The sequence below is a fragment of the Parus major genome, chromosome 1A (genome assembly GCF_001522545.3).
Source record: "Parus major isolate Abel chromosome 1A, Parus_major1.1, whole genome shotgun sequence".
Classification (NCBI taxonomy): domain Eukaryota; kingdom Metazoa; phylum Chordata; class Aves; order Passeriformes; family Paridae; genus Parus; species Parus major.
Genome location: NC_031773.1, coordinates 30,060,929 through 30,086,516, shown reverse-complemented (window position 1 = coordinate 30,086,516; position 25,588 = coordinate 30,060,929). Strand labels below are relative to the sequence as shown.

The following is a 25,588-nucleotide window of genomic DNA, read 5'->3' as shown; positions in this document are numbered from 1 at the left end:
CCACTGAAAAACAGTTTCAGGAACCGCTGTGCTTTATAAAACAAGAAAAAAATAGCTGCTTTTTACATTGTTTGTCATTATGCCAAGGGAAAAGCAGCAAAAGTAATTTCAGCTGTGTGAGCAGAGATGGGATCATGCATTCTGGAGTTGTTTATGATGTTTCATACAGTCTATAATACTGTGACACCTATGTACTGTTTCAAAGACTCAAAAGAGCATTTACATGCATTTGTGCACAGAGAAATTGTGGATGAGAGTATGTTTATATTAGATGTCATGAAGAAAATCTTCATTGTGAGGCTGGTGAGGTGCTGGAAGGGGTTGCCCAGAGAAGTTGTGGCTGCCCCATCCCTGTGAGTGTTCTAGGCCAGGTTGGATGCGGCTCTAAACAATCTGGTCTGCTGGCAGGTGTCCTGTCCATGGCAGGGGGGCTGGAACTAAACCATAGCATCAGCCATAAAATGGCCTGGCTTGGAAGGGACTTTAAAAGTCATCTTTCTCAAACCCTTTAAGGTCATTTGCAAAAAGTTCCTCTCCATCCTTCTTGCAGGCTCTCTTCAGGTAGGCCACAATTAGGTTACCCATCAGCCCTCTCTTTTCCAGGATGAACAATCCCAATTTGCTCAATCTTTCCTCACAAGAGAGATGCTCCATCACTCTAATCATTGCATCTAATAATCTTGGTGGCTTCATCTGGACTTGATCCAACAAGGTCCTTCCTGTGGAAGGTCTCACAGAGGGATGCAGCACTGCAGTTTGCAGAATATAGAGGCAGCACAGAGCAGAGGGGCAGAATCCCCTTCCTCCCCTGCTGCCCACACTGCTTTGGACGCAGCCCAGGACACGTTTGGCTCTCTGTGCTGGGAGTGCCCATGGCTGGGTCATGTCCAGCTTCTCCTGTACCAGCTCCCCCAAGTCCTTCTCAGCAGGGCTGCTCTGATCTGTTCATCCCCAACCTGTGCTGGTACCAGGGTTTGCCCCATCCAGGTGCAGCACCTTGCACTTGGCCTTGTTAAACCTCATGAAATTCCCATGGGCCCACTGCTCTAGCCTGTCCAGGTCCCTCTGGATGGCATCCCATCCTTCAGGTGTGTCAACTGCACCACTCAGCTCAGTGTCATCTGCAAACTTGCTGAGGGTGCACTCAATCCCTTCATCCCTGTCATTAATGAAAATATTAAATATTACAATTATAATAATAAATATGGTCCTAGTGCAGACCCCCAAGGGACGACGTGTCACAGATGTCCATCAGGACTCTGAGCCATTGACCATTACCCTCTGGATGTGGCTGTCCAACCAATTCCTTATCCAGCTAAGAGTCTACTCATCAAGTCCATCTCTTTATAATTTAGAGACAAAGATGTGAGCGATCAGGCCAAAGAATTTACAAAAGTCCAGAGAGATGATATCTGTAAACCTTCACCCCATCACAGAAGGCCAATGGGTTGGTCAGGCAGGACTTGTCTTTTGTGCAGCTGTGCTGGCTGTCCTGAATCACCTCCCTGTTCTCCACGTGTCTTAGCAAAGCTTCTAGGAAGAGCTGTTCCATTAGTCCGAGTTTGACTTCTTACTGCTATAGCACAGAGTTATAATTAGACATCATGCTGTAATTTGTTTTGCATACTGCCAGTGCATTTATGCTTTTTTATTTTCCTACCTCCATTAATTTTATTATGGAACTAGAGATAACCTTTCCTGATAAAAAGATAATTTTTTTAGCATGTATCGACAATGTCATTACAGTGCTCAGAGTGTCATCGACCCAAAGCAACATGAAATGACTCGGTCTGAACAATATGACATTTATTTAAATGAAATTTTAAATTGCTGAAAGAAGTTGAAAATAAATATAATAGTATTTCAAATTGCACTATTGCATCCTGTCAAGTGGTTTAAGCACATTTTCAGCCATCTGTCGGCAGAGTCAATGCAGCTGTTTTTCCAGTGAAGATTTATATTTTCTTTCTGTTTCCTACAAGGTTGGAAAAGTCCAAGAAGCTCCAAGAATTAATATTAGTATAAACTATTTGCTAAGAGCAGTTCAACATCTCTCTTTTTTTTCTTTAATAAAATATGAAGTCCACTAACAAAAACTCATTCAATCACAAAGGCTTTAAGCAAGTACTTAGTACTGCTAATGGATTCCTATCTCTGGTAGTCAGAGGAAAAGCAACTCAAAATGCTTAAAACCTGTTCATTAACTTGGAAAATATTTTCAAAATATGCTGTTTCTCAAGCAGGACTAAGTCAAAATACTATGCATTCTCTGACAGTCTTATCTCTCATTCAAAAACCTTTGGCTAAATTCTTTTAGTACTCTTGGACAGGCTTTACACAGAAAAAAGAATTAGAAATGTTAAAAAGTCATGCAACTGTTTTTGTATTATTTTTTCTATTTGTATTCTTTATCGTGTTTCTGGGAATGGTAACCTGCATTTCTGACATATCCTATGTGTTTGTATAACACCAATGAAGTAAATTAGTTCAAGAATCATTGGAAAGTTTTGTCTGTAGTTCCTCAGTGCATTTGGCAGCATATTTTTTTCCCCATTTCATATAACGTTTACAACTGGCTGCACTGATTCCATAAACCTAGATAACACAGTAACCTTGACAGAAAGCAATGAGAAAAAATACTCTTGCAGTAAATACCACCAAGCAGAAAGGTGTAACATCAAGTTAGGAATGCTAGACTGTGAGTTAGGAGAGCTCAGCAGCTAGAAGCTCAACCTGCCAGGGAGGATGCAGTCAGTTGCTCAACCATCCATCACACTTTGCTCTCCACTTCCCCTGCTCTTAACTACATTTTCTCAGTGTCATTACTCTGAATGCTCACATTCTCACTTGTGTCCTGAAGGAGCCTTGTACTCTACCAAGTTTTTATCTCTTGATCTCTAATGAATGTTAATTTGACCTTCATCTATTCCTTAGAAGATTTATGAGGAATAAATAATATTTATTCCTCAGTAATAAACAGTAATTGTGTGGGCCTGACTGATGGAAGAGTGTTCACCTCTGGCTGCTTCCTCACAGTTTCTCCTCCCAAAAAGGTTACACCTGCAAGTTTTGAAGTGAAATGCTCAAGTCACAAACAGGTATGCCTGACTGCAAAGATAAGCTGCCTTTTGCTGGTACGTGCTCTAGATGTATTGCTTTTATGGAGGAATCACAGATCCTTGATCTGCTTTGGTATTTTGTGTTTTTCTAGCGATACATCAGAGACATGAATCAAGGGCTTTACATATTTTGATTAAAGCTCTTGTTTGGCTTGCAGGTTTTTTTTCTTGTTTGTTAGGGCACACATGTGTATGGAGTTATGGACCATGTAATTTAGAAAATGTCTTCAAGTTAGCAAATTGTTCTATATCTATGAATTTTAAAAAGTTGGAAAAATGCCCAGTTTTTAATCAAGGAGTAGCCATGCTGATTATTATTTACATGGATACGTATCAATGCTTTATATTAATTATGTTTTACATGCTCTGCTGCAGAATTTTTTTCATGAAAGGCTAAAACATTTGATCACAATGCAGAAGACTTTAAGAAAAATTATGACTTTTTTTGGAAGTGAGCAATACGAAACTTTGTCATTTCTAATAGAAAATGAGTGTAATTCTGTGAGCTACTGAACACTCAGCAGATTTCAGAAACATATATGGTCACTGACTAAAAAAGCTCTGGCCCAAAATTAACTGCCCAAATTTCACATTGGCATCTTTATTATGAAAAGAAATAAGGTGCAGAAAAATATTTCGGCATTTTTTAAAATATTCTTTATATTTGGTTTCCTGGTACACTCAGTATCACTGAGTGAAGCCCATGCACAGATATTTTCAAAAACTACTCTTTCAACTTAGAAAAAGGTAGGAAACAATAGAGAAGAAAGAAGGGAACAAGATGGAACACAAGCACCTATAAGAGAGCTGTATTTAAACACAGATCCTGTAACACCAAGCACATATTTTTCCAGAAATGGTCTGCATGACTCTGTAAAGGGGAGTAGCATAATTGCATATGTGCATTTCAAAAAGTCTTCCCAGAAAAATGATCATGTCTTCACAGAAAACCAAAGTAACCAGCTTGTAAGTTGAGAATGTAGTGTATTGACATGAACGCTAGAAAATTCAGTGGCAAATAATGAGGTATTGGGAAAAATTAATGAAAGTTTTCTGCAGAATAAAGACAAGGAATTTAAAGCTATGTATTAAACAATTAAGCAATTAAGTTCTCAGAATGTCATAAGCTTGCAAGGATCTAAATTTAAAACAACGTTTCTGACTCAAAAAATGTGTTGGGGATTTAACTTAAATAATATTACTGGTAAATGCACAATGAACCGGTGCCATTAAAAGCTTCTTGTCCTTCAAATGAAAAAACAAACAACGACTTATTCACTATCCCTCCCTGGAAATACAGTAAAGATAATAATACTAATATATAAATATTAATAAATGTAATTATCTACAGCATTATACACTATACAAGGTAATAATAAATTAAATTTCCATTTCTTTCAGGGATTCATTTGGAATTTCATGAGGCATAACTCTAAGGTATTTCATGAGGCATAACTCAGATATTCTCATGAAAATGTGTAGTGGTTTGTTTTTTTTTTGAGATACCATCTTTGGAGTATTATCCTTCTGTCTCCATAGATGGCTGAAATGAAAGGCTAAGTTCAATTTGGTAATATCTGTTTTTGAGCACATGAACTGAAAGTATCCCTGATATTAATTAATTAATTTTCTGAATATTTAAAAGAAATCCTAATAAGTCTACTTAGAGGGAACAAAGAGAAATTAGTATTAATCAGAAACTAGATGTTTATTTAGAGATAACCAGTCTATCTAATAGTAGATAGATAAAGAAACTATCTAATAATTTTTTTGTCTCAAAAATAATCTTATTTAAAAACTGCTATGCCCAGACACGGAGACTACATACTCACACAAACACAAAATAAAAAAACCCAATGCTTTCCCTCATCTGACTGATGGATTCAACTATAAAACCAGGTTGGTTTTTTCTAGGGATAATAGAAGGCACTTATTCCATTTATAAGTATTTTTCAACTGAAACCTTCTGAACTCACGCTTTCACTTTCAAAGAACTCAAAAATTTCTAATTGAAGATTTAGAGATAGTACTTTGCACCTTTCCAAAGCAGGTTACAATTTTTAGCTATCAGACTTGTCTTTACAGCTTGCTGACTGTGAACCAGATTGCCAAACAAGTTCTGTATATTCTGCTGTTACAAAGGGGGAGGTGATTTTCTGCAGATCATAAAACTAAAAAAAAAAAAAAAAAGACAGAAGCTACACTATACTACTGTAAAAATTATAGTGACTTGAAAATAAGAGATATGTAGCTAATCTAAGAGATAGCTGTTGGGAACTAAAACAGTGTTCAAAAAAACCCAACAAAAACAAACAAACAAACAAAAAAAAACCACAACCATCAAAAAAACTCCAAACAACCAATAAAAAAGAACCACCAAATAACTAAAACCAATCTGAGGAGTTCATGCAAATATTTTAATTCCTCACAGATATTTTTCCTAAACTATGTTATTAGATAGTTACAATGGTTTTCCTTTTTTTCTTTCTTCCTTCCTCTTTGAGGAATGGCTGCCTTTCCTAAAATCTGTATGTATGCACTTGTGAACACAGTATTTGTAAATGTTCATTACTCACCACCTTCTATTGATTATTCCCTATAATCATTCATTATTTTTATACCTCTACTTCAAAATCCCTATCTACTTTTCCTGGGATACTACTATGTAAATTCTGCCTAGCAGAATTTTGGAGAGCAAAAAGTCATAACAAATACAATAGCCCAAGCTATTGAGTAGTTCTTAAGAATGTAGAGTATATTGCCTCCTAATCAAACCAGTACATTTTTTAGATAATGCATTCACACTGAAAAATTCAGCCAACTTTGTTTAAGATTAATATTGTCATTTAGATTTCTCTGTCTTCTACAAATTGCCCATCATATTAAAGTTCATACAATATCCCATTTCCATCCTGCACCTCATCCTACAGTTTATTTGTTTTCTTCCAGAATATTATAACTAACTCAATTTGGAAATGATTCCTTATACACTGTTACAGGCAATAATATGTAATTTCAGAGAAAGCATAAGATGCTTCTTCTCAGTTGCTCCTTTATCATATTCCTTTCTGCTCTCAGTTTTGCACTGTATAATTAAACTTCAAATTGAAAATACTGAATCTATTACCTATGATGTTTCTGTGGACCACTTTCAGTAAATTATGGGTCATGAGTGGATCATTAAATCTCATCTACATACTTAGAATAAATGTGATGAGAAGTATAAATCTGTATGTATGTATTTATAACTTGGAAGTGTCCAGAGAAGTCATCATATTTAGGTCATTGTCAATAATATTTTAAGTTTATTTCAAAACGCACTTAACACATTAGTATCACCAGGCTTATTCATGAAAAAGTAATGAAAAATTAGTAGAAAAAGCCTGCGATTTGGACAGTGAACAAGAAATATATTATGAGGGAATTGGACAAAGGCCATTATGGCATTTGCATTTTGGCTGGACTGGAGAGGAAACAGCATTCATAACATTCTCTACACAGTCCTTTCCCTTGTAGTAGCAGAGGATGCACCTCCATAGACAAGATTTTCTAAAGGCGTGAGGGTGGGAGAGTCTAGATCAGGTCTGCTTACCTGAACAAGGAGTATTTGAGCTCTGTTCCAAAATGCAACATGAAGAGGCTTGGTGACCTAGTCCCAACTTGTTGCACTTGAAGGTAGTATTTGTGTGGCTTTTGAACAAGGAGGGGTTTTTTACCTGCTGTGAAGAAATAAAGCAACCTGCCACTGGCAGAAACCTTATTCTCCATCTAGTAATGTGAAGCAGCTTCCTCCTAATGACTGTGATTCATCATAAATTCAAAATAAATTAGTGCTCATTAAAATACAGGCTTTTCATGATTTGTATTACAGATACTGCCTGAGCATCATGCATTTCTGGAGTCACCTTTCAGCTAAAGAATTATGTTGACATTCTTCAGCAAGAACATATTAAAATAATCCAATGAAATATACCTACTTCTGCAAAGATTTACCATGTGTGCCTGTGATAATTACTGAGGTTTACTGGGAAAAGTAATATTTTCTTCCTACAGGAGAAACTATGTTTCTTTGGTAAGTTTCAATACATCTTACTGGAAAGCAATTGGTCAGAACTTTGACTGATCTAGGCAATGTTTGTATCTGAACACCTTGTCAGGTAATTTTTTTATAACATCAGGTGAAATAAACTGGAAGAAATTCCATAATACAAATTTCTTCTTGTCTTAACCCCACTTGCCACTTCAGCTCTGGTTCTCTGAGCATAGGGTCAAGTGCTTTGCACTCAGCTTACTGTTTACATTTGAGTAAGTAAATATGAAGAGCTTCTAAATCACAATGGCAAATGTAATAACCTTGCACACTCTTTCCACAGGTATAAACTATGGTGCTGTGACAAAAGACAAGAGAATCTCTCCCACACATATTATGTGGCATGCTAGTTGATTTTTAAGGAACAATACAGAAAATTAAAACAATGAACTAAATTTATGCTTTAATATCAATTTTATTCCCAAGCTGAAATAAAATTTGTAAGCCTCAGAATTTTCAGTTAAATTAAAAGTCTTCAAAAAACTCACTCTGAAATATATCTAACGTGTTCTGCCATATAAATAAACAAATTAAAAATATACCTGGGTGGCATTACCATGAACTAATTCTTCCTCTTAGTTCAAAATAATTACAAACATTTTTTTCAAGGTTATTAGGTATCATATTGCATTTCATTACCAGTCTTAGGAAACTTGCAAATGTACAGTTTCTTATTTTAATACAAGCCAAATGTGTTGCTTATTACTGCATATGCAGTCACCTAACAGACACTGAATCTCTCTCTGAGATGAACTGCCACATTATTTCTGTGAAATTCTGTGAAATCTCATTCTGCGATGTGTAGTTGTCCGAGTGTGATTGTTCATGTAAGGGGGCATGGGCATCTTAGAATTATCTCCAATGTTGACTACATTCTCTTCCCATGTAAGAATCATACAATTTCAGGTCACTGCCTGGAAGTGTTTTGTTACAGAATCTGTTGCTTCAATGAATATCCTTACAGTCACGGTGCCTGATTCTTGACTTCTCAGAGAACTTTGCAGCACTGGAACTCTATGTAATCCAATAAATTAAAATTGAAGTTAGGAGATTCATACTTAAGGTCAAATTGTACTGTACCCTTAGGTTTTTGTTTTCCATTTATGAAATAGAGATAAGCTTGCTAACAAATAAACCAGAAGTTATATCCAATAATTACTTTAATAGGGTGAATACCACCAGCTTGCTGGTGCCAGCTGATACTGATAAGAGAAGTGTTTGGTGATCTTGTTACAAAGAGACTGAACTGTATTTAACTTTAAATCATTCACAGAACATAAGAAAATATAACAGATCCACAGATTCCTGTCAGCTTATAATCAGCTACAAAAGAATGTAAACTTGGCCAATTATTAGACAAGCCTGTTGTGGTTTTTTCTTATCTGGGTACGGAAGAAAGGGAATTACGAGTATGAGGAAAGTCACTGCAAGGTAAGAGAAAATTTACAAGCTCAAAGGCACTGTTAAAATTACCAGGTATTTTAAATAACATTAAAACTAATGCAACTGAGTCAATGTCACTGGAACTTGGGAGAATTATAACCCATTAAACATAAAAGAAGATTAAAAAAGAAAATCAAACCTTAAACACAACAAGCTCAAAATCCCTAACAGTGAGTGTGTATCTCTAATAAGAACATTCTTAGATTTCAAGGTCTCTAGGTAGCAAAATATAATGTATTAGTGTAGTGCAACAATCACGTACAGTGGCATCAACTCAGATTTGTACAAAATTTGAACTTCACCTCTAGATTATTTTAGCAATCAAAAGCCAAAGAAGTCTTTATATTTGATGTGTTTCAGACATTCAGCTTCAGAAGGAATGAATTTGAAATTCCCATCTTTATTGACTGACAACAGAAGATGTCCAGACTACTGGTCAGATGTAGGTGCCTATGCTGAGGAAGACTAAACATGTGAATCCTGTTCATATTATCTCCAGCTGTAAGGATACCATTACTTTCTTCAAAGTTTTCTAAATGTTAAAGCTCTTAATGGCAAGCGTTTCAAAGCATTACACATAGAAAACCAAGCAGGGTGCACATGCCCATCATCAGTGAGAAACTAAAAAATATGTTTGAACTATATGAGGAAATCAACATCTTATTTCACAACAGAGCTCCTGTTTTAATCACATTCTTTCATTTGGATGTCACATCATAGTAGATATTCCCCCAAACAAAAATTGGGTAGCTGCAATGCAAATACTTAACTGGTTTTTGACAATGAAAATATACCTGCCAAAATCTGTGGAAAAGAAAGCCAAGATTTTCTTTGGCTTGTATGCACCAACAAAACATGTAATACCTACTAAAGCTGCATTTGTTTGTATCCTTTGACATACAGAATCCCAATAGAATATCACTATTAGATGAAAAGGTTCTGACTCCTGAAAAACTCTTCATGTGGTTTATACATTTAAACACATGTGCCATGTGGTCTCTGCAAATATCTTCAAAACCAGTAAATCATTTTAAAGAGTGTCCAATATAATCATAAAATACATTCTAAACCATCACATTTTTTTATTTCTGTTTTTCCTCTGGCATCACCACAAACCTGTCACTAAGTCCCTGGCACATACATCTCTCTAAATGACTGCAGAACTACATATCTTTATGAATCACAGTACGTCTCAGCTGTTGCCATTTGATACTGGCTTAGAATATCTTCTAAACATATCAGTACAACTCTGTTTTCCTTGAATATACCCTCCAAAATAAACAAGGGAATAGTTCTTAGACATTCCAAAACAATGGACCAGTAAAATTCTATAATAAGTTCTTTGTAAAGTGCTGGGTTTATTATTTCATTTGAAGTGCTGGGTGACTACAATGGTATACACAGACTTTTCCTTCCCCACAGTTCTTCTCTGGTATCTGCATAAATGTCTCATGATTCCCAGTTGCGCTAGACCATTGTTTCATTACCTTTGAATTACCCAACACACATCACGAACACAACCATTGTATGGTCCAGTGAAAAACGATATGGGAACTAATCCAACATTTGCAGTGCTCACAAAATAAGCATTCCTTCCTCAAAGTTTTACAAGCTCTATGAACATATCAAAGGCCTCAGTTTGTCCCTTGATACCTTTCTTAAACAAACCCAAACTTTTAGCCCCTTAGAAAATGATGCATGTTATTTATTATTGTTAGACTTTGACCTATTAATTGAAACTAAGTGGAAATCAAAAAAGCATCATTTCTGCAGATAAAAAAGCTGTCAATATTGATTGACATTGATTTACTTCTTGAAATCCCTGTCTATAAAACCAAATTAAGATCAAGCAGTCTTACAAAGGGAAAGAGTTATTAATTAATATTCATTATGTAGTCTATATTGCCTACTTGTATGTAAATGGGACCTGCTTTAGTAAAAGACTCATGTTAATTAAATTTAAGTTGCCACAAATATTTCTATAGAAACATGGAATTATTAAGGCTGGAAAAGACCTCTGAGATCACCAAGTTCAATCATTAACCCAGCATTGCCATGTTTGCCTCTAAAGCAAACCCCAGGTGATTGTATGTATCAAACCATGACCAATGCCCTATGGCTCATAGGTAGAGGCTCATAGAAACACAATGGGAGCTCTGTATCAATTTCTGACAATTACTCAAAATTAACATAAGGATACAATAAAAGACAAAAATTTCCTTATTTCACTCAGTGGGAGCTTTGAGACTGGCTTCCTGAGTACATTCAGATCCCAGTAAAACCTTATATTCATGAAAACTTGACAAAATTTGATCCCAAAAGGCACTGAATATTTAGCAATTAGATCTTTTCTGTTTAGCAAAATGTAACAAGTTGCAGAGTAAAAAAACAGCTTGTTCCTGTATGTAGGGTGACAAACCTGTTTGAAAAGAAAATGTGTACAACCATCTACAACAGATAGGATTTATTTTTTTTTCACCTTTCTTCCCTTGACCACTGTAGAGTGTTTTCTAAACATCTAGGAAGACCTTTCTGTTTAAAACGTCTCTGTTTAAAACATCCTATTGCTACTGTAGAACACTACCCTACAACATCAAGTTTTACTAAAATTCAAAACCTTCCAAGAAATATAAGACCTGGCTGTATTATCCTTCACAGGCTTTAGCATTCAGGTCTTGTTTTTTAAGAACTGAACTAATGTATATTTATAGTATTTTGTTACTCTTATCTCCATTTGCTAGTAAGAGTCAAAATGCTCTATTCTTGTGAAACCTCATTATGACTCCTTTTCCTTTATCTGTGAGTCTCAAATTAACTTGACATAGATGTTTTACATACATCTTAGACTAAATGTGAAGTATTCCCTCATGCCCATGAGGCACTCAGAAAGTTAGCAAGTTCTGCTTTCAAGGGCACTCTAAATGAGGTTATTAAAATTCAACACTTTGCATATTCTGATGGGGAAAAACATTTGCCCCGACAACAAAGGAGATAGGTCAATTCAAGAAAGCTTCTCAATCTCCATATGGATGGCCACTGAATTCCTTGTGCCAGTATTTGTAAAACCAAAATTAGAAAATGTTATCAGGGAGGAAGAAAAGTGTAGGAGCCCAGGTCCTACCCAAAAGTAAAAATCCATAACCATCTGTTGTTTGTGTTACATGGATTTCACAACTGTCATCTCCACTGTGCACGCCATTTCATCTTCACAGCAATATCACCAAAACACCCACTGAGATAAAATCACAAATATTTTGAACATACCATATGATATGTTGTTTTCCAAATTAATATTAGACGAAGTCAAAATGAGGACTTGTCTATAGGTTACTTTTGTGCTGTCACATGAAAAATCCTTCAAGGGTTTGTTACTGTTTGGAAGCGCTTAACTTCAGACTTGAATAACTTAAGCAATACTGATGAGAAAGGAAGATACTAAATGCTACATTTTTTAAGTATGAGCGTGTTTTGAAAAATTATAGCGGCCTCTCCATACATTTTTATAGCATCTTTCTTCAAAAGCAGCCTAAAGATGCATTTTAAACTATTTACTCAGAAATAATATCCAGAATTTAAATGAACCTTTTATGTTTTCTGAACTTCAGACCAGCAAGACTGTCCCACATTTCACAGCTGGGTACGGCTTGAAGGATTTATCAGCTCTCAAGCTAATTTTCATAACTTAATGTTATACCCAAAAAATTCTTTTTGAGAAAAAAACAAACAAACAAAAGAAACAAAAAACACAGACTGTTCTTGGAAACTGTTCTTGGAAAAATGACAGAAAATAAGTTAAGGACCAGTGAACGAACAAACTGCTTTTTCCCTGAGGAAATCTAAAACTCAAGGTCAGCTCTGTCTGAAATCACCAGACTTGTCACATGGCTTTCATAGCTGCCACTATGGCTCCTATCAAACCCACACTGAAAGCATTGAAAACATTTTTACAGGAAACAGATCGAGCTCTGATAAGAAGCTCTTTAATCACCTTTAGCTGATAACACTGCACAAAGTGAGAGGTAAAGGTCTGGAAAAGAGAAGAATGAACTAAGAGAACCTGAGGTCAAATGCATTTGACCTTTTTCTTTAATTCCTTAATTTCTCTGTGTGTTGGAGCAGAAATATGACTCTGTAAGTATATGGACACATAGATTTTATATACATAAGAATACATATATGCATTTTATACACGTATCTGTTCATACACATACAAGAACACAGATTGTGCTGTCAGGATAACTCAACTAATTCCATTTTATCCCAGCTTCTGTCCTCCAGTGACAAAAGTCTGGTGGTCCCAAACTCAGTCCCATGGGTGAAGGAATCCATCACAAACGCATCACCCTTAATTTAATGCAATTGACAGTCTCTGCTCAAAAGAGGCAGAAGAAGGAGTTACCATGGAGACTGAACAACTGCTCTTCTCCAGAGGATGCTTTTATCAAGCATGGTCTGAACAGCAGAGGCTGTGCAATACTTGTAACCTTAATCACATCACTGGATCTTGCTTTTTGGGATGCCTTTTTAGTAAAGTCTAACAAACATCAAAAGGTTGGGGGTGGAGGAAGAAGGAAAAGAGAGCCTAAGAAAACAAACAAACCGACCCTCTAAAACACAACAGAAAACAGTATGGAACTGCATGTTGTGACAAATTGAGAGAGAAAAGGAGTTTCATATCGATTTGATTTATCAGATTTGTCACCTCTGCCTGGTGCTTTCCTAACAGGGTGAATGCTGTGCTTGACCTATTTGCTGGAATTAACCAGGACTGCAGGAGACCATATGGATTGCCAGATGGTCTGCTATAATTTAATGCCATTTATTCTAAGTATGAAGTAAGTGATAAATATAATTAACATTCTTTTAGCTCCTTACTGGAGCTTTTTTCTGAGGCACTGAAAGGTAAGTTAATACCTTGTTGCTGAAACACAGATGCCAGCTAATTACTGCAAGAGGGTGCAGCCTCCAAAGCAAAAAGTGTCTGCACAGACTCTAACTTATTCACTGACCCCACTGTGATGATTAATAGGTTGAATGTTAAGCTGTAATGAGGATGACAGATCTTAGATGTTTTCAGGTTACCTTCATTAGTAGCATGGTGAACAGTGCTCATAGCAGGTGTATGTACCACACTTCATAGTAAACAATGTACCTTGTGGCCTGAACGTGTATTTCACATTACAGCACGTCAAATGTGAAGAAAGAATCAAACCACCTTCAGACAGTAAAAACAATGAAGTGATTTCCTTCAGAAACGTTTTTCCGGATTGCTATTTCATATTCTGCCAGTGATTGTCTAAATGGCCTAGTTTTTAGGAAGTGGTCCTAGAGAAGCTTTGGCTTCAAAGAGTGTTTATATCAGGCAGGGTCGTCATTCTCAGCATTTTAAAACCACTAGTGTGTAACAAGATATCCAAACAACTCTGCTTACTGTTCCTGTGCTGATAATCTTCGTAGTAAATGGGGTAGGTGTTAGCAGAATGAATAGCAAACAATTCTGTAATTTTTAATGTCAATATACAAGTGGAGTTAGTAAATGGTAATCTGAACAGTCAAAGAAGTATTAGAGAAAAAGGAAGAAATAGTGAATCTTTTGTATTTAATAGGAAAGTTTTGCACATTGAACCTTACAGACAGTAAGGTCTATTATCAGTTAATGTCCTGAGATGTGCACTGTTAATAAAACCTGGGTGAACTTTGACCTGACAGAAATGGCATAAAATAAATGCTGTGCAGAGGACACAACATAGCAACACCTGCACTATAGAGCAGACCTGATTTACAGAGCTAAAGGAGCTCAGGGTCAGCAAGTCACAGCATAGAGAAAGCAGAAAAAAAATCCAGCTTTTCAACACCTGTGTTCTTCCTATGCCCCAGACGGGTTCAGCACTCATTCAGAGGCCTCCACAATTACATCAATACACTCCACAGTGCAAGTGCTGATGCACCCTTAAGAAAGTCCTGCATTAGGGGGGACTTGAATGTGATGAGACAAACTCTCTTTTACTCCACTCTTGATTGCTTCAATTTATTTCTTCACCTGGTGAATATTGGTGAATCAACTTGACTATTGTCTCTCATCCTATAAAATCCTTAATGTTTCTCCACCAGCATGTGAGTAACTTACGATTTTCTATTAGTAGATGAATAAAAATATTATCGAAATATCTGAATAGCATGCTTTTGTTGACATTGATACCGTCTGTCAAGATGTCTTCATAAAGTGTCTGTGAATGACAGAATTTGAAAAAAAGATACATTTTTCCATCCCATCAACTAATGCTATGATGGCTCCAGCTTCATTATTGCAGTCAGAGGGGAAAAAGAGGTAGTTGGAGAGAGCAGTCCAGACAGCCTGATCCTCTTTGTAGGCATGCTCCCTACTTCCCTGACTGCTAAATAAGGTAAGGGCCATTCATGTGTCAGAGCTTAGACATAGAGATAAAAAAACTACCATGCTGAAAATGAGACTTCATTCATTTGTTGGACTTGATACTGTACTTTACTAGTACACAGATACCACTTCTGGAAAATACCAGAGCTATACTCTTCAGTATCAGTATGCTATCAGCACAATGTTTTCAGTCTCTGTCTGGACATTCACACACATGTACATATACATAAACACAAGTTTGTAAATGTATGCATTTAATTGCTCCATCACTGCAAATAGTCAGATACTCCAGATGGTTCCCTCTTAACATTAAAAGAAAGGGAAATACCAATTCTGATGCCTGAATTAACGTAATTCACACCTTTGAATGGTCTAAGTGTTTTGTCTAAGCAGCAGCTTGCTCTCACCAATACTTAAAAGAAAAAAAAGTTCTGAAAAAAAATGAAGAAACCACACAGAATTCAACAAGTTAGTCTTTGGGGTTGATGGACACAAAGCCTGTCAAAGCAGATTTGACACTTAGTTCTTAAACATAGCTTTGTACTTTAAAATCCTTTTACATCTGTCTTGTTCTTTACTTGCTTGCTTACAAGAAAAAAGGTATCAGACAATTTATGTTCACTGTTCAGTCCCAAGAATAAGATTGCCTGCATCTTAGCTGTCATACAAATGGCATGTTTGAAACATGAATGAAAATAGGATTTTAGGATAAATAAGGACCAGATATAAAACCCCTGTCTACAGACAAATACCTGTGTCTCAAGAATGAACCCTCATTGCCATAATTTCTGTGATTAAGCTTCATCATTGGATTTACTGAGAGATCTCACCAAGGCAGTGGAAAATGACCCCCTAGACCCAGAAGAAATTATTTAGGCATTGATTTGCTGGGAAATTATACTCTCAAACTGTGAATTTAGGGAAAGATTGCAAAATATTTTTTAATCTAAATCACCTAAAACTTAGGTGGAGGAACAAAGAAAAGGCCCTAAGGGGAAAAAAAATGCTTTAGGACCATGTGAATAAAACAACCAAGCAATGCTATTTACTAATTTCACAAATGTCTTACCTCCAGCATACATGACAGCCAACATTATCGATGATATCCAAGCTATCTCACTATATGATGTGTGGAAGATCTCTTGTATTTCTTTGAAGAACACTGTGATGGCTTTGGGGAAGGCATAGGAAAATCCAATGGAGATGAAAGCCCCAAAGACCACAACCCATCCCCAGCCTCCATCAGGAGGTGGGTAATCTGGAGCTCCTGTGGTAGGTGGCATTTTTTGGTCTCTGTCTCTTCTCCAACTAGACTGAAAAACAAGGAAAGAAACAAGATGTCATTTTTATTTTTCCTTTTTTCCATATCAAACTACATTATTCAATAGTCATGTTCAGGAATCATAAAAAATCCTCAGACGAAAGATCAATTTCCAGCTTTCATGGGAACAAGACTGTCTGTTTTTAGAAGCAAAGCTGTTCTGCAAAAAACCTTGTGGCAAGAATATTTCCAATAGCCTAGTCAAAATGTGGCAACTGTTAAAAATCACTGATCTCAGTCACTGAAGTTGTATTTGCAATTAGACACTTATTGCAAAATATTGACTAGTTTGTGTGGGTTAATTTATGTAGCTCTACCATCTACAGTAAGAAGAAACAACAACGGAAAAAAGCTACGCCTAAATTATAAGTAAATGCTATATGTAAGTTTTAGTGAGATTTATTGGTATTGCAGCAAAACCAATAAACAAGAGGAACAAATTGCGACCATCTGAAAAGCAGAGATATAAGCAGAGATTTAAAATTCCCTGTGTATCCATAAAATAAGCACACAATATTAAAATTCCACATTTTACTTTAAAGATTTTGATATTTTGATGTTGATATTACTTGCAGGAACAAGGTAGAGCTTTATGGTACTAATTTTGCTGTTTCCACATATCAGAAGACATCAGGAAGATTTCCACAGCTCTTCTACTTTAGAATTAACCATAAGACCTGCCACCACCATGATACCTTACAGAAGTTCTAAGAGGTGTAGCCAACACCTTTGGGCAGCTCAAATCCACATAAAACTTCTAAAGACTGAAATAAATTTCATATTGCTAATATCATCCTCATATCTAAAACCTTATGTTTTTTACATTCTCTATTACCTTTTTAGAAAATACGTAGCAGTGAAAGTCCATTTTTTATTTCTGAGATTTTTTGCGCTAACAAACACCATTGTTATTAAACACTCAACTGGAGTCCACTGTGGTTTTTTCTATGTAAAGCAGGCTACACAGACAGTATGAACTGCAAATTCTTCTTTCCTCCCTGTTTCTTTTTTGGGCATTTAGGCAACTTATTACTCTTGATTGGTCTCCTGCCATACTAGTGTTGAAAACTGCAGATACTAACAATGAGTAGGCTGCTGTTATGCAACCTGTTATTACCAGCAAGTCTCTACATGATTTCTTCTGTGCCACTTACAGCATATTCCAATATCTCACAGTAAACTGCATTAGCAGTGGGAGTGAGATGATTACCTTAACAAAAACTAAAAACACCCAACTGTGTCAGCGTATACTTATCTCTTGGGATAGTGCCTGGAGTACTTTTAGGGTAAATGCCATGTAGCACTGCATGTAATATATACCACAAAACAAGCAAAATGTTGCTTTTAAGATTACCTATTACTAGGTTAGCCCTGTGATAGAAACCCAGTGTACTTTTGATTCTCCAGTTCACTGAAACTGACTGTAGACATCAGCTACAATGTCATATAGCTGGCACACCTCTGGGAGAAGCTAAATCAGTGACTAAAACATCTGGCTTTTAGGCAAAATTTTAAAAGCCCAGGTAGTTTGGCTTCTGCACCATATAACTGAGATTTCCTGCTGGCAGCAATAGGTATCTCTTGCTCTGTACACAGAGCATATACATCTTTTTATACACATGTCCAGAAATAACCTCTGGTATGTACTTTGTTTCCGCTTATCCCAGTCTCAGTTTAATGTTAGTTCACTGAGAAAACTCAGAGAGGAAATCATGGGCATGCCACCAGAGCAAGTTGGACAAATAGAAACAATTCTGGTTGCTGAGACTTAACTTTGTCGACACCGTTAAATACTATTTTGTTTTTGCTAATATAGATCTATTAGAAGAAAGAGTATCTCAGAAAGCCCACTGTAACTTAGAGCACAAATAAAAATGATCAACTGCATGTTCAAGAGCACAAAACCTCAAAACTGCCACAAAAAGCAGAATTCTATTTCTGTGAGTTAAGTGGAAGTAGAGAATGAGAGTTTGCCATCTATCCCAGAAAAGCTGTTGTTCTGCTCATCTGAGAAAACTTTCGGTTGTTCCATGAAAAAAAGGTTAACTATTGTTTTCTTACACTTCAAAGGCTTCAACATATTTGTTTTCATATTTAATATTCACATGACAACACTTCTATCGCTATTATAAATTTTTGTCATGGCAAACAACATCAACACATTGCTCTTCATAAAAATGGAAGGGGCTTATCAATTTACTGAGGAAGCACTCCTTTCCTAAAAATAATACAAAAGCACTTTGAAAAATCACAGCCACCACATTAGTCAAAAGAATGCTGAAGGTTCCCGAATGTCACTAATGAATGGTTTGGAGAGATCCCACTATATCCACCCCTTGAGGGTAGAAGAACAGGCTCTGACAGTTCTGTGCTTTCCTCCCTTTGAAAGCTTCACAGTAAATTACAGGAGAATTAAGGAGACAAGCAAAGGGGCAGTGTCTGTTCCTATGCCTTAACCTAAAGGCAAACTTGTGCAAAGGCCACTGCATGGTCCTGTCTGCCAACCTACAGTGGGCATTATGTTGTCATGAAGAGGAGCCTGGATCATAGTATCTCACACCTCCTGTTTATCCCATGAAGTATGGCTAAGAATAGCTTCCCTGATATTGCTTTGTGATCATCATGGCCAATATTAGCTCCAGTCAATAAAAGGTAAGAGGAGAAAAATAAAAAATATATGTTTGTGCCAAGGTGAAACTAAATATTTATTTTCTCACAAACATTAAATCCAACATCTCAAACATTCCATACATGCCCAGGACCTAAAGCAGTATTCTCTTGTAAAATCTCCACTTAATGTCCTGCCACAATCCCTGAAACTGAATCCCTCCTAAAGACGTCTAACCCATTAATATACCCAGCTCTAACCTGAGCCTAACTAGTAAGATTTGAGTAATATAGGCAATATTATGACAAGTGCAAGATCAATCAGCAATCAAAAAAACCCCAGAATTTTACATTAGTAGACACAAACATTGATAAAGGAAGAAGCAAAAGATGAAGGAATAAAGTAGTGATAATCAAAATGCCTTTTCAGAACCCTTATAGGTTATTGTGGGCTGTGAAGAATAAAAAGAAATATGGTAAAAATCATAAAAACAAGCATGTGTGGTGATGTTCAAGTGAAGGACACAGTACCAGACCAAAATAAGAAAAAAAGAAACAGTGCTTGAGTAAATAAAGATCACCACCAGTGTTTTTAGTCAGTCATATGAATTCCATCATGTGCTTAAAGCTGGCAGGAGAGCATTGCTTATACCTATGCCTTTATAGGCAAGCAGTGGGCGAGGAACACCCCCTTCCCTCTCCCAGGAAAGCAGCAGGGGAATAGTGACTGGAGTGGGTCCTGAGTGAAGCCATCAATCTCACTCCTCACTGTCAAATACACAGAGATTCCTCAGCCTTTACATACCCTGTCAGATGTGCATAAGGATTTTTCCCTAAGTTCTTTCTAGTTCCCCTGTATAAATCCCATTTATGTAAGCAGTGAACAAGAACACAGCTAACTGTAATAGGAGCTGCATGTGTCTGTTAACAAATAATAGGAGAGAAACAAGAGGGCACTTTTATAACATCTGATATGCAACATTTTTATTGCAGTTTTCAACACATTTGAACTTACTTAGGTGTATGAGAACTAAAGAGAGAAAGAGAAAAAAAGAAGGAGGGGAGAAGAAAGGATAGATGTGGAAGGAAATTATAAAGGGAGAAAGAAAAAAGGAAAAAAGTGGCAAGCAAGCAATAAGGTCGAACTAAGAGCAAATACTACAAACAATGTATCTTGATATTGTGCATTGTAGACTTCAGTCAGTTATAATCAACCTGTTCAAACTGCTCATGTTCCTACCAATGCTTCATTAATAATCTGCAGTTGCCAGCTGCCAGAATCAGCTATGAATACAACAGCCTGCCAAAGAGAAGGGTTTATATTGTTCTCTTGTTTATTAAGACAGATTTTACTGGGAGTTTTATTTTTCTGCAGTGTTAAGAGTTACTGGTTTTTTTCTGCTTGCATTTTGTCTGCCTTGTCCTCAATGTGCCCCATCACCACTTGACTCAGCAGCCACATGTCCCAGAGTAAAAAAACTGGCATGTGAATAATCTGTCCCAGGCTGCTGTAGGATAGTAGAAATACTTGGCGTTTGTGTACTGCACTCCAGTTCCAGACAGTAAGCCAAGAACTGCAAAAAGCTTTGCAAACTTGAGCAAAAATCAGTTTTATAACATCCTTGTGAGGTGACTGAGAAGCATAATCCACTTTTAGACATGGGAATCAAATGTGATAACAGACTGAGTAACCTAAGTCTTGTCCCAGATCAGTGTCAGAGCTGGCATATAGACTAATGTCCAAATAAGATGTGAGTTATGAGATTTTTAAATATGTGTGTATTTTAGAATCTCATTAAGTAGCAAATGCAGATTATTTGTACCTCTTAATATTAGATCTAGGAGCTCAGGTGGGGTAGTGTTTGTATTATAGGTTTGAATATCTGCTCCTCCAACTTACCCTCAGCACATATTAATTACACTGTTGTATTTTAAATAAATGACTTTGTAGTAGCATTAGAACATAATAAGTTAAATAAGAATTATACTCTAATCAAAGGTCCTTGATTAAATGCTCTAAGTTTTTGAGTTTTTATTAACCCCTCTTTAATGAGTTCTAAGCAGGATGGTAGAATAGCAGATACCATGTCATCAAATGGTATTGCCTCACTGACTTCTATAAGCTATCGTCAAGCTCTTGGAAACAACTTTGAGCCTCTGAAAAAAATCTTTCTCACTAGTTTTGTGAGAAGACTCTCCTCCTACTTGTGATTGTTTTGTTTTTGTTGTTGTTGTTTTTTTGTTTTTTTTCTGGAGAAAAGGAAGATGTGCAAAGACCGTAAGGTAGCAAGACAGTATGTTCTCTGCTTTTAGCTCTAACTACTCAGATCTGGAGGCAAAGTAGCTCCTAAGGAGCTCTGGTACCTAGCCTTAAAGGACAAGATAATTGTCCTGAAACAGTCTCCTTTCTGTCTGTATTCAGAGACTAGGGTATGTGATAAATAAAGCCCAGGCAGATGAAAGATGCACTCAGGGTAGGACTTCATTGCCTTTTTTCCACTAGGGTCTAATCTTCAGAACAAACACACCCTGTGTGAGACCAAAACTACTAAAAATGTGCCCAAGCTAGACAGCATTTTAGAAAGATGTTGGAGTTTGTAAAGTTTCTTCTACAGGCTTGAATCTAAGGGTCATGTTTGTAAATGCTTTGCAGACTTCTATGTGACAATAAAAGAACTTACATATAATATATATTATGTTAAATGGTATTTATAGGGCTAATGTTAAGAGTTTCCTACTCTTGCTAAAACTCTAAGAAAAAAGAATTCCCAAATCACCATTGTTACTTCAAGACTATTTCACTTCATTCTTAAAAAATATATCTACAGGTATTCAAAGTCTAAATCTCTAGCTTATTGAGAAACAAAACTTTGCTTTTTCTTGAACACCAGACGAAGGAACTGGCACTAAATATTTTATCTATGAAGCAAATATGGAATTATTTGTAACTAAGAATCCATATTGTGGTGTACTTGTCATCCCACTGAAGCAGTAATTAACAAGTGTTTGAAGCAGTGTGGGAAAGTAAGAGCCCCTCACACATCCAAGGCAGACATATGCATATCATTGTTCCAAATGTCTAGGAGGTTGGCAAAAGCAGGCTCCATGGAGGGAAGCAGAAAAGAGGGAAAGGCTCATGCTGTAAGATAAAACTAAATGAACAATCCCCATATAACTTTCTTCTTGGGGTCTAGTGTTTCAATGGACTGATTCTTAGGAACAGCATCAACTGGGTAGATAATTGGATGCTGCAGCAAAATCTGTTTGCTGAGCTACACAAGGATGATTGCAGATCTGAGCTCCTGATGGATCACAGAATCACAGAATATGCTGAGTTGGAAAGGACCCACAAGGATCATCAAGTCCAACTCTTACCCCTGCACAGGACACCTCAAGAGTGACACCACACACCTGTGAGTATTGTGCAAACACTTCTTGAGCTCTGTCAGGCTTGGCACTGTGACCACTGCCCTGGGGAGCCAGTACAGTGCCCAAACACCCTCTGAGTGAAGAATTTTTTTCTAACATTCAACCTAAATATTCCCTGACAAAACTTCAGGCCTTCCCCTCTCTTTGCCACCAGTCACCACAGACAAGAAATCAGTGCCTGTCCCTCCACTTCCTCGTGAGGAATTTGTAGAGCACAAAGGTCTCTCCTCAGTCTCCTTTTCCCCAGGCTGAACAGACCAAGTGAGCTCAGCCACTCCTCACACAGCTTCCCCCCAAGGCCCTTCACCATCTTTGTTACCCTCTGGACACTTTCTAATAGCTTAATATCTTTTTTATATTGTGGTGACCAAAACTGCACACAATATTCAAATTGAGGCCACACCAGTGCAGAGTGTATTTGAAGGTCTAATTCACTTTGACCAAGAATAAAGGCACAGCATATAGTTCCTTTCTTCTTCGTAGAAGACTCAAAATAGGATTACTGACACAGATGTGAATCCTGAAAGATACTGCCTTATAAAAAGCAAGAACATATAAATTACTCTGTTAGTGTAATTAAAATTCCATTTGCACTATGTCAATATGTTATTACTAAGTCAGTAACTAAAGTGAGGTTTTTACAGTATTGGAACCTCCATCTGAGAAAATTATATTGTAAATATATTGGAAATGTTACATCATTGAAAGCAGATTTGGAGCATTGCTAAGTCAGTAGTGAGATGACTAACATAATCTGTCAAAACTAATACTAATGCAGTATTTATAATTAATTTGATTTTTGTTGCTGGATTTGGTTTTTCAGATTTTTTTTATTTTAAACTTCATGTGTTGTGGTGCCACATTCTCCTGGGAATCCATTATCTGTGCTCACAGTCACAGTCATGAGGCGGACTCCCATTCATCATGTCTTCTGTTACTACCTTTTTTCACTGTTTTTACGGGAAACCTATATGACTGCCTTACTCTAGGTGACTAAATGACTAGAGCTAAGTGAAATGAATTCCAGCCAAAGTGATTGCAATTCTGTTTTAATTACTTCAAAAAGACAGTCAATAGAATATCTAACCTAAAGAGGTTGTCACTCTTCCCAAATTGAAGTGCACTGAAATGAACTGTTGATGGCTAAATTGAAAATGCCAGTGATCCAGCCTGAAGAATTAATCAGATTTAACAATAAGTTGATTGAAGTTGTAAAATTCTGCAGACCTGAAAAAAAATAAACCACCAAAGTAATTAACCTTTCAAAAAAACCTAAACCAAAACTTTCTTCTGCCATTAAAGAACTAGCTTTAATAAGCTCAGCTAAACCCTTTATAAGTCAAGGTTTTATCTCCCTACACTGCAAGAGTATTGATATATTTATTAATTAATTTCTAACCACTTATGGCATCTCTTAAATTCTAGCAGTACTCCCTCATATTTAATTATGGTGGTTATCAGCTTGACAACTTGCAGATTCTTGAAAATTTAACTCCTTTTAGACCAATATTGAACAATTTTTGGTAACGTTTGCCTTTCAACTACATCAGCACACTTACCTCCTCTAAAGTTCACATTGAATAAATGTTTTAAATATAAGACTTCCCAGAATAAAAGAAGACATGTAAATTTGGAGCTTTATGTTTGATAGGTATTTGAAGAATTCTGATGTTTGGAAGTGGGAAGTTATAGATTCATGCAATTGTAGTATTTTATAAATGGAAGAACTAAGGTTTTAAGTCAGTGTAATTGGAGTTAGCTGCACAGCTGTTGAACATTGCTTGAAAAATAAATAACATAATCTTTCTAAAGCAGCAGAGTTTTTATTATCCATAATAAAAGATACTAATTTTAATACCATTTTTCAATACTAAGCTGCAGGAAAAAGTATCAATTATGGGAAAGCCTAGCCTATTCTTAGGCTGCATCACTAGTTAATATTTTCAAAATCTAAATTTGTATCTTTTTACATAAACATGTAACTTGGAAATGGCACTATTTAATTAATTTATTGCTGAAAATAATATTCACATTAATCTATGAGCTGGATATTTGACATTAGTAAGATGCAATAGATTCCAATTGAAATTCTGCTGATATTAATTTCTGTAAACTTTATGAAAGTTGCTCTGTGCTCTTGCAGTCAGAATCCAACCCTTGGCCCCAGTATTATGGCCCAGTGTATTTTTTGTCTATGTCCTACCACTCATTTAAAACCCAGACTAAAAGAATCATCTCTCACATACTGGAAAAATATTTTTCTTCTATTCTAGTGCAACACATGACTCCCATGGGTGGAAATTGTTACTAATGCTTAAGTCTCAGTGACGACTACTTAGATTATGTAATAGGAAGTAAACTGATCTGGATTCTGTTCCTAAGAGCATATGACAGGGAATATATAGCAGGCCAAGGCTGGAAAACAACTCCAGACTGCAGAAGTTTATACAGAGTTCACATTTCATTTATTCCTGCCAATGTGGAAATTGTTACTAGTTTAAGAAATTTTTCTCTATTGCTAATAAAATGGAAAAACAAACTTAGGAATGCTTCTGATGACATAGTCTTTTAGAAGTGTGAACTGGGAAAGCTAATGAATTCTAAATCACCTTTCAGCAAAACTACATTTATCTTACATACTTTATAGAGAAATAAGTAAATAAGGCAAGAAGGAAAAGGGCAGAACTACCAAAATTTACAAGGAAAATACCGTTCAAAAGAAATTACCTGAGGACCACTGCATGTTGAAAAAAACAGCAAAATTTCTGCAATTCTGGATATCCAGTATGAAAACCTCCCCAGAACTTAGGTCACAAGTAAGCTGTTCAGTTATCATAGATTTTTTAAACTGTGTGAGAGTAGAGGATGTAAGCCATCTATTTATATGAAATAAAACTAAAAACATATAGATAATTGAAACTGCAAAATCCAATTGATTCATCTGTGCTCTAAAGGCTTGATGTGTGAGTTCTTTCTGCCAGTGAGAGTTAAAATGTGAGCCGCTAATTCCAAACACAATGTAGCCATAAAGTAAATTAATCAGTCATTCTGGAATTACTAAAAAAGTCATTCTAGAATTACTAAAACATATTAGGTTAGAAAAAAAAAAAAGTGAGAAAGAAAGGGGGAAGGAAAGAGAGAGAGGAAGAGGGGAAGAGAGAAAGAGGAAGAGAGAAAGAGAGAGA

The 25,588-nt window shown here is 36.3% G+C and overlaps 1 protein-coding gene across 2 annotated transcripts in view; it reads right to left on the bottom strand.

Moving 5' to 3' along the window:
• Positions 1-25,588, bottom strand: part of SLC16A7 (solute carrier family 16 member 7) — a 79,241-nt gene that overhangs the window by 15,896 nt on the left and 37,757 nt on the right. The window contains exons 1-2 of one of the 2 annotated variants that reach the window (XM_015628415.2): positions 23,491-23,627; positions 16,116-16,359 (exon numbers count right to left, since the gene is read on the bottom strand). In XM_015628415.2, coding sequence (XP_015483901.1) covers positions 16,116-16,329 — 214 coding nt within the window. In that variant the 5' untranslated portion in view covers positions 16,330-16,359; positions 23,491-23,627. Of the gene's footprint in view, positions 1-16,115; positions 16,360-23,490; positions 23,628-25,588 lie in introns of those variants that run through there. The other variant, XM_015628414.3, reaches the window with a different exon arrangement.